Source organism: Cebus imitator, unplaced genomic scaffold (assembly GCF_001604975.1).
Source record: "Cebus imitator isolate Cc_AM_T3 unplaced genomic scaffold, Cebus_imitator-1.0 Scaffold8, whole genome shotgun sequence".
NCBI classification, from domain to species: Eukaryota; Metazoa; Chordata; class Mammalia; order Primates; family Cebidae; genus Cebus; species Cebus imitator.
This window is the reverse complement of record NW_016107323.1, coordinates 1,916,273-1,927,041: the sequence shown is the minus strand read 5'-3', so window position 1 is coordinate 1,927,041 and position 10,769 is coordinate 1,916,273. Positions and strand designations below refer to the sequence as shown.

Here is a 10,769-nt window from a genome sequence, read left to right as displayed (position 1 = left end):
AAAAAAAAGTGTATATTAAAACAGCTGGGTTGCAGAGGTGTAGGTCAATGGATTAAAAATTTTGGTTAGAGGAACATGTTCAAGAGATTTATTGTACAACATGGCAACTGTAGTTTATAACAATGTATTGTATTCATCAAAATTGCCAAGAGAGTAGATTTTAGGTGTTCTCACCACAAAAAATAAGTATGTGAAGTAATGTATAGGTTAGTTAGCTTGATTTAGTCATTCTACAATATATCCATATTTCAAAACATGTTGTATAGGATAAATATGTGCAATTTTTATTGTCAATTTAAATAAAATATGTAAGTAAAAAAAGTCTAGAAGGCTATATAACAACATACTAACAGTGTAATTCAATGATATAAGTAGGGTTGGTTTTTACTTTCTTTTGTCTTTTCTAATTTTTTCTGTAGTAATTTTACTACCAGTGTTAATAGGAATCTTAAAAAATGTATTTTTAGCAATTGTTATGTTGTATCTGCAACATGATCTATATATTTTGTCAGGGAGGTTTATTCTTTGACTCAGAACTAGTTTGTTCTTGAAATATGTACTTTATTCTTTTAATTAGGGCTTAAAATGTTAAAATATTTCTAAAGAGGACTATTTTGGGGCTCAACAGTGTACCTTTTTAATGAGAACGCCCACAGTTTAGGCATATTAAGGCATGATTTATTTTACTAAAGAGTTAAAATGATAAAGATTTGATAATTTTCTAATGTTAACTATCAGGTAGTGTTAAGAACATTTGATCTGATATTTTGACCATCAGCCCCACTCTGTGACAGCATGCAGTTCATTTTGCTGTAATGTGGATGGCACTTTCCTGGAAGATTTGGGCACAGGATCCCATGGAATATTAGGACTGGGAATGTTTTATACTACACAGACCCAGAAACTGATGTTAACCAATTAATAATGGCCTTGGAAACTTAAAAAAATCTCCAAGTTCCACTGACACAGTGAGAGTGTATGGCTTGCTACCATATAACTATATGTTAGTTTTCCAGATTTCTGGTCTCAAGATCAGCTCTTTCTGTGGCTACAACTCATTATTTTAATTTGCCAGTAATAAGACGCATCCTAACAATATCTAGTTTTAACACAATTAAATTCACCTCTTTTATGCCTTGTTTACTTCAAATATGAAAACATACTCTTTAAAATTATTTTTTAAATTATGAGTGATCGGTGGCATGGTTTTTAAAAATTATTAAGCACAGAAGGATATAAAATGACTGTCAGTCACCTGTCACCTTCACCCCCAGAAATAGACATGGTTAATAATTTCTTGTATGCTCTTGCAGACATTTTAATGCATTGAAAGCATATGTTTTTTTCTTTTCACAAGTAGCATATCGTAGACATCAGAATCCTGAAATCTGGGGCTGGAGCTTATGCCATGTTTTATTTTCAACATTTTACTATTGACATTGATTTTTACTTTGAATATTTTACTTTTTGCTCTATTTTTAAAATGTGTGAATATTTTATTTTAAAAAGGAGGAGTGTCTGCATGTACAGAATAACTTCAAGTATATTCTCTTTCCTCTTCTCTAAATTATATAATTTTATCTCTTTCAGCATTGGGGGCCTTATTCTGGACACAACTGTATCTGATCCAAACTTGGTTGGGATTGTTGTTTACACGCCAGTTATTAATGGTAAGAATTAGATATACTGCTTCATGATAATATTAAATCTTTGTAATCTCTTAGGTTCTCTTAGGAGTCTTAGGGCTCAGATGCAAGAGGTCTGTCCTCCCATCCCAACCATTTTCCCTCCAACACCAAGTTGTTGTTTTCAATGGAAATTACATTCCCAGGTCTCAGAATGTGGAATACATTTTTGAAAAGTGCTCTTTCTTAATCGTATCATTAACTACTATTTTGAGAGTCAGGTATACTTGACTTAAGATTGGTGTGGCAAAATATATTTCAGATTTTGTGTATTATTTACATTGGGATTATCTGCTATTGTATATTGTTTTGTTGCTTCTTTTGTCAATTTTTGTGGATAAATTAGAGACAGCTGGGTTTGAACATTGCTTGAGTCCATTCAGTTCATTAAAATCTGGGCTGGGCACGGTGGCTCATGACTGCAATCTCAGCACTTTGGGAGCCCTAGGTGGGAGGGTCAGTTGAGGCTAGGAGTTTGAGGCCAGCTATGGCAACATAGTGAGACCCCCATCTCTATAAAAAAATTCAAAAATTAGCCAAGTTTGGTGGCACACAGCTGTAGTCCCAAGTTTGTCCTCAGGAGGTTGAGATGGGAGGATTGCTTGAGCCAAGGAGTTAGAGGCTATAGTAAGCCACTGCATGGTAGCCTGGGAAACAGAGTGAGACTGTGTCTTAAAAAAAATAAATAAAAGAGAAAAATCTGTTGGTCTCAGCTGATCCCTTTAAAAATCTGCCTTATATATTTTTTGTTATCTGTGAAATGGGAATTATAATACTTAAATTCACAGACATTTATGTATGAATTACATTTAATAAGATCATTTTAATCCAGTCTACTGGCTTTTGTGGTAGCTGTCATTAAAGTGATTTTTTTTTTCCTTTTTTTTCTTTTTTTTTTTTGTCTGTCACCCAGGCTGGAGTACGGTGGTACAATCTTCACTCACTGCAACCTCCACCTCCTGGGTTCAAGCGATTCTCCTGCCTCAGCCTCCCAAGTAGCTGGGACTACAGGCATCCGCCACCACGTCCAGCTATATTTTTGTAATTTTAGTAGAGATGGGTTTTCACCATGTTAGCCAGGTTGGGAATTTTTTTTTTTTTTTTTTTTTTTTTTTACTTTAAGTTCTGGGATACATGTGCCAAATGTGCAGGTTTGTTACATAGTTATACAGGTGCCATGGTGATTTGCTGCACCTGTCAACCTGTCATCTCGGTTTTAAGCCCCGCATGCATTAGGTGTTTGTGCTAATAATCTCCCTCCCCTTGCCCCCCACCTCCTGACAGGCCCCAGTGTGTGATGTTCTCCTCCCTGTGTTCATGTATTCTCATTGTTCAACTCAACTCTAAAGTGGATTTTAAGTATAGCCTAGACCAATATAATTTAAAAAGTAATTTTACTTGTGGGAAAACATGTCCTAGGATATACTACATATTTAATGTAATTTACTTTGCATATTTATGTAAAAAGGGAATATGTCAGTCAGGTATGGTGGCTCATGCCTGTAATATCAGCACTTTGGGAGGCCAAGCCAGGTGGATTGCTTGAGCTCATGAGTTTGAGACCAGCCTGGGCAACATGACCAAACCCTGCCTGCATAAAAAATATAAAAATTAGCCAGGCATGGTGGTACATGCCTTTGGTCCCAGCTACTTGGGAAGCTGAAGCAAAAGGATCTTCTGAGCCTGAGAGGGAGGCAGAGGTTGCAGTGAGCCAAGATCTCACTGCTGCACTCCAGCCTGGGTGACAGGAAATGACCTTGTTTCAAAAAAAAAAAAAAAAAAAAAAAAAAAAAAATATATATATATATATATATATATACACACACACACACACACACACACACGATATATAAAGGCAAGTTCTTCAAAATCTAATTTCATATCTAAAATTTCTACTGAATATTTTAATTTTTATATACCTTTAGAATGTCAATGAACAAATTTTCCCTATAGGTCTCTCTGCTGGTGCCACCATTCTCCCCATCACCTACACATAAAATTGTGGGACCATCTGTTTCAGCCTGGTCCTTCCTCCTCTTCGACTGAAAAATGACTGAGCCGTTGTCTACTTGCCCTTTAACACAGTTCACTTGCTCACTCATTTATTGATATAACAGGCATGTCTTACTCTTGTAGCCTAATGTCTCAGTATAGCCATCATTCAAGTAATAAAGTAGCCTTCCTGACTCACTTTCTATTTGATGCAAATTAAGTGTCACTAATAGCCTTGTCTTTCTTAAACATTGTTTTTATTACATGGGTCCTAGGATGATGAATTTAACAGGGCTTTTTTTCCCTGCCTATCAAATCAAATTTGAATTCTGCCTAGCTTTCAAGGCCCTCTATACATTGTTGGACTCGTTGCCCAAAGATACGCAGTTTTTTTCATTATCATTCTAACTAGGTTTTTATATTGTCCCTACAAAGATTCATCTAATTTTCACTGCCTGAAATAACTACTGCTTTCCTCCTGCCTCTTCAGATCCTCCTCTGTGAATATTAATGGATGAGTTCATTAGCATAAACATTACTCATGACTGTTAGTGCTATATTAAATAACATTTCAGTAAGAAATTAAGCTTAAATTACAATAACCCTTTTATTATAAGGCTTTAATGCATATTTCAGTTATTTTACCTTACGTAAGAAACAATTCTAGAGCTTCATTGAAATGATCTCCTTGGGTGTCTGTGCCGTGGCATTGTGGAGCATTAATAGTAATATATTTTTTGTATCTCAGTAAGTAAACCTCTTAGTTGGCTATCACAATCTGCTTATAAATTCCACTCTTTAAAAGACATTAATAGAGATGGTTTACTCTGTTTCTCAAATAAGACGGAAATTTTGAGAATTGAATTTCATTTAAAATGGGTTGGGGAAGGTACTAAAAGACCCTTGTTTATCTTTATTATTATCATCATCATTATCTGCTATTTAGTGAGTACCTAGCACTATGTGCCAGATAACTTGCAGTTTTTTAATATAAGCCTCACAATAAGATAAGTAATTTGTCTAAGGTTTCTTATCTTGTAAGTGGTGAGTCACAGTGGAAACCCAGATCTGGTTTATTCTAAAGCCTGTGATTTTTTTTTTTTCCTCAAAATGTGAAGCTACTGATTTATGTTTTATTAGATACAAGAATGCATACATTGTTTAAAGTAAGGCTTTAAACAATGTGTTCCTATTGTGACTAGGATATCTTTTAATACTTATTAACATCTCTCAGAACTAGTGGTATTTTCCAAAACGTATTTCATAGTAACACTAGTTCTGTGAGATGTTAATAAGTATAACTTGAAAAGTGAGTTCTGTGGTCAGTCAAATTTGGTAAACATTAAGTTAAACAAATTTGTTTACTACTGAATTTCTTTTTTTTTTTTTTTTGAGATGGAGTTTCACTCATGTTACCCAGGCTGGAGTACAATGGCGTGATCTCGACTCACCACAACCTCCGCCTCCCGGGTTCAGGCAATTCTCCTGCCTCAGCCTCCTGAGTAGCTGGGATTACAGGCACGCGCCACCATGCCCAGCTAATTTTTTGTATTTTTAGTAGAGACGGGGTTTCACCATGTTGACCAGGATGGTCTTGATCTCTTGACCTCGTGATCCACCCGCCTCGGCCTCCCAAAGTGCTGGGATTACAGGCTTGAGCCATCCCACCGGCCCACTACTGAATTTCTTAAAGGCTTTTTATCATGCTAACATATACTGTGAGTCTCTTTCCAGTACTTCTGTTAGCTAGGTGTTGGGATTTCTAGATCTGACCTTCCTCAGACCTCCTAGACCACACTTTGAGAACCACTGATCTAGGGCTCTTTTTATCACTGTCTTCTTAGTCTACTTTTAAATGATAATAAACCACTTTACATATAGGATAAGAAGCTTATGTCACTATACTTGAATTACCACTCCTCTTTATTATGTGCTCTTTTTGACATATATTTTACTTTGTAGTAAATCCTGTAATACATTGTTATTTTTTGCTTCAGTTATTTTTAAAAAGAGACTAAAAATGAAAAAAGTATATCTTTTATATTTTCTCATATAAAGTTATGTTTCTAGCACTCTTTCCTTTGTGTAGGTCCAGGTTTTTATCTGGTGTTATTTTCCTTCTGCCTGAAGAAATTCCTTTAATGTTTGTTGTAGGGCAGGCTTACAGAGAAAATAGAGGCTTTAGGTGTGGTCTCTCCCAGTGTGCTTCTCTTTCCTTTCCCTTCACCTCTATTCTTATCTCTAACAATGTCTATTTTTAATTTCTTTCACCCCTGTCTCAGAAGAGCTGATTCTTTTGCCCAGGACTGGCTAGTTCACCCGTGCCCTGGATATTATTCCATTACAACTCCAATGGGAGCCGTACGCTCCATCGATTATTTTAACTTTTCCGGTATCTCCCATGTCTTCCTCTCTTACATCTTTTCCCTTTAGCTTACAAATGTGCAGAAGTCTTTCATCCCAAGTCCCCTTTCTCATAGTGCTCTGCTATTTCAAGCTTCTGTTCTCTGTTCTACTCTCTACAATCAAACTTTCCCAAGTGTAGTCTGTATTTTTTCCAACCCATTACAGTATTTTTCTTCCCCCTCACTTTGCAAAACTGCGTTTACGAAGCTCTCCAGTGACCTCCTAATTACTTTATCCAATTACTATTTCCAGTCTTCATTCTATTCAGTTGTTTAATACTATTTACTGTCCGTTTTTGCAACTCTACCATTCTCATCCCTTCTCTGAAAATTCTTTTTCATTTTTCTTTACTAGTTCTTTCTACCTGCCTCTTTGTATTCTTCAACACCCTGCTCTTGAGCTTCTATTCTCAATATTGAATATTTCTTTATGGGCAATAATGTCTCATCCAGAGATTTTCAAAGTGTGGTCCCCAGACCAGCAATATCACCTGGGATCTCATTAGAAATGCAAATTCTCAAACCTGAATCAGCAGCTCTGAAGTAGAACCCATCAACAGATTCTGTTACATGCACGAGTTTGATTTGTCCTTGTCATACTGCTTCATTTCATGGCTTTAGCCCTAGTCTTGACACATCTGTTCCTTTCTAGATCGATACTTTAAATTGGATATCTCTACATGGAACACTTGAAGCTTCTACTGAACTCATTCTCTTCCTGCAAACCTGCCCTTTGGTGTTTCCTGTGTCAGTTAGTGGTGTTAGCTACCCAGTGTCCCAAGCAGGACATCCCCAAATCACATAATTCCTCTCCCTTATCTTCTCTATTTTTATCTGCTCTTGAAATAGCTTCTGAATTAGAGATGCGTTGGTTAGAGGGAGGATGAAAACTACATTATTATAGCCAAGAAGGATTCAAGAGGAACCGTTTTATTCAGTGATTAGGAAGTCATTTGAGAGTTCAGTTTTGTTGAGTAGCAGACTAAACAAATGAAAGTACAGTCTTATAATACAATATTATTAACAATAAAAATGGTTGAATTACATATCCCAGAAGAGCAAGGGTGAATCTCACAAGCTTATATGATAAATTGCTTCATTTATATAAAGTTCAAGGGTATGTAGTATGTAAAGCCAAATTATATATTATTTAGGAATATACATGTATGTGGTAATAATACAGAGAAAGAAAGAGAATAAAAAACACAACATAGCCACTTTGATAGGGAAGGAAGGCTATGGGAATAGGGAAGAGCACATAGGATGCTTCAAATATAAAGCTAATGCATTCTGTTTCTTAAACTGGGTAGTGGTATGTGAGTGTTCTTTTTTGTAGTACGAGTCTTTGTAACTTACATATGTTTTATAGATATTATTTTTGCATTTATTAAATATTTAGTATAAAATCATAAACATCTTAGAAGTAGCCATTTTAGACTTCATATTAAATGGTTGACAATGAAAAGAAAATAATTAGGATAACACTTAGAAGTTCAAATGAGGAACTTTTTCCCAGAGAAGAGACATGTGGGTATGTTTGTTGGCAAGGAGGCAAAGCAGTAATAGAGTAGGAAAGAACAAGGATGCATGAGAGATTGTGAATAATGAGAGAGCGAGGCCCATGAAACAGTGGGCCACACAGTAGCCTTGGAAAGAAAGGATAACCCCTTATTTCAAGGTGGTAAGAAAGGAGTCCAGAAGAAAGGCAGGTGGAAATACACAGATATGGGCTAGGGGATAGACGAAGATGAAGGGCCTTACAATAGACAGCCTCAGTTGTCCTAATAAAGTAGAGAGATTCATTTCTCTAGGGCATTGTTTCCCAATCTTTCTCATGTCATGGCACACATAAAAATTATAATATTTGGATGGCACCCTAGAGTGAAGAAGGCAGCCATCTATAACCAGAGATTCCTAATTTAGCACTGCAGCCATGCCAAGAGCTTAGAGGATAGTATCACAACACAGCAGTAACCCATCTGAGGTACACTGGTTGGGAGTTTCAGATCTAAGGCAGTGTTTTTCAATCTTTTGTTTTCATCATCACCTTCTGAAGGAGTCATTTCAATCAATTTTTTTTCCTAAATGTACCTACCCATGAAATTTTCATATTGCACATCTACTGTTTATCTATTTATGTACTGTATGTGTACCTGTGCTTTATGAATATAAAATGAGTGATATTTTTTCTTCCCTCAAGGACCAGTTTTCACCTCCATTAAGAATGCATAATCTAGGCCGAGCACGTTGGCTCACTTCTGTAACCCCGGCACTTTGGGAGGCCAAGGAGGTAGGATTGTGTGAGCTCAGGAGTTTGAGAGCTGCCAGGGCAGCATAGTGAGACCTCATTTCTACTTTAAAAAAATAATTAGCCAGGCAGGGTGGCATGCACCTGTAGTCCTAGCTACTCAGGAAGCTGAGGTGGGAGGATCACTCGAGTCCCGGAGATCAAGGCTGCAGTAAGCAGTGATTGCACCACTGCATTCCAGCCTAGGCAACAGAGCAGGACCCTGTCTCAAACTAACTAAATAATTTATTTAAAAAAGAATGCATGATCTACGGTAAAGGAAGTAGAAAATGTAGAGACTTTGTCAGCCATTCACCAGGTTGTCTGCAAGTTTGTTGGGAAGGAAATGGTAAAGGTAGTGGATTAGGGACTAGGGTGGTGAATATGCCTACCCTTGTTTAGATGAAAAAATATTCACTAAAAGGGCGTTCGATGTATTTCTTTTTAAAAATATGAAAAAAAGTGGAAGATATTTCTCTTTCATCTTTTTGTATTTCTTGAAACCAAAGGAGTAATTTCTGCATGTGAGTTCTGATAAGTCTTGAGAAGAGGACAGGCAGAAATCTAGAGGTACACAGAGGTGGGGGGAATAGGCAGACATGTAGGAAGGTGCTAGATTTATTATGCTATTGATTATAAAGATTTATTTCTAAAGAAAATGAACTTTTGCTTTGGGTTCCCTTCGGAATGTGCAAAGGAATTCTTGACAGAATTTGAAATATATTCCATGACGTTAGTGCTAAACATTTACTGGAAACATATATTTCTAAATTTAACAAAACATAAATTCGGATTTTAAAACAGTCCCTAGATGAACCTGCTGATAATTTCTTCCTATTTTCAAACTTTATTTCATCAACTGAGCTTATTCAGGCATCAGGCACTTTAAATTCTGTCTTGTGGATGCTGAGGAATCTCGAGTATTATTTGGTATATTGACACGTTGTTTTTAGTAATGTTCTTAATTTATGCAAGACTATCTTTAGATGCTCTCCACTGGCTTTAATAATGCAATTAGTCCCTGAAGAATTTAAATAATTTAAAAGAAATGTTGACAGGCTAGCTTTTAGTAGAAACAATGTATGTCATGATAGCAATAAAGTATTTTTTGATATTAAAGAAAACTATTCTAATAATTTTGATATAGTTTAAAAATATAACCAGTGATCATGATGAGACCATGAGAGGTTAAAACTTTAATTTTCCCTTCAGTAATTATGTTGTTTACTTAAATTTTATTCACCTTATTTGGGAAAATGATATCAGTGTCTTTATAAAGTCTCTCATTCATTTTCTTTTTAGTTTGTTACAATTATATCATCAGTTATGTCCGTGTTTCCTGGACTACAGTGTGATAAGGTGATACGGTGATTATTTATAAGAGTTTATTTATATTTATTATTATTATTTTAGTCTGTTACACGGTAACAAAGAAATGATAAAAGTTTTATAAAGTTTTACCAACAAATTTGTGGGTTTTAGAAAAGAGCTACAATTAATCATTAGTAGCTTTTTGTTTCAAACTCAATTCAACGGAAGTTGCAGTTGTGGAACATATGTACTTTGGCTTAATAGCAGAAACTTTCTGTGTTTGCATTGAAGCATTCCATATCCAATAAAATACCACATAGAACATTACCCCCAAGAAAATCCCCAGAGTAACTGAAGAGGAATGCAATTTATGTATTCCTATGGAAAATATCCATCATTAAAAAACGTATCTGAATGTAATCTGCTTTGCATTAAGTATCATTTTTGATATTAGATTCTTTTCCTTTTGAGTGACTGTGAAGAGAAAGATTACAAAGCTGTTTTTTACTAGTTTACCCATTATTGGTTTACCCAATAACTCTTTGTGAAAATGCTTGCATTATGTAGTAAGTATAAATACTCTTGCCCCTTTCAATTTCTGAGACATTTTCATTTATCTTCACTTAAAGGTATAAGCTACTGACCTTGTTTATATGCTATTATCAGATGAGTACCAGTGCATGCTAATTATTCAATGTTCTTTTTAATTCTTTCTTTGTTTGTTTATTTTTTAATGTCATCAAGTTTAGCAGTGGATGGTCGTATACCAACGTTCGCAACACTAATGTGAATAAGTTCTGATAACCCACTACCATTGGACCAGCCTCTATTCTTTACTTTAGAAAGTGAGCTGAGATTTAGAAAATCCAGGCTTTAAAAAGATAGTCACCTGTAACTTCTAGTGGAAAATTCACTGAGTAAACAGAAGGCAGTTTAAGTGATTATTTAAAATATGGGTGCTAGCCAAGCTTGGTGGCTCATGCTCAAATCCCAGTGCTTTGAGCAGCCTAGGCAGGAGGATCACATGAGCCCAGGAGTTCAAGACCAGCCTGGGAAACAGTGAGACCCCCATCTCTACAAAAAAAAAAA

General features: G+C 35.8%; 1 protein-coding gene and 1 long non-coding RNA gene across 2 annotated transcripts in view; one reads left to right on the top strand and one right to left on the bottom strand.

Annotated features, from left to right (window-relative positions):
- LOC119473033 overlaps positions 1 to 10,769 on the bottom strand; it is an 83,695-nt gene that overhangs the window by 10,463 nt on the left and 62,463 nt on the right. The gene's annotated exons all lie outside the window — the stretch shown is intronic.
- SLC41A2 (solute carrier family 41 member 2) overlaps positions 1 to 10,769 on the top strand; it is a 150,942-nt gene that overhangs the window by 85,587 nt on the left and 54,586 nt on the right. The window contains exon 8 of the mRNA XM_017540553.2: positions 1,591 to 1,670. Within this exon, the coding sequence (XP_017396042.1) occupies positions 1,591 to 1,670 (80 nt within the window). The remainder of the gene's footprint in view (positions 1 to 1,590; positions 1,671 to 10,769) is intronic.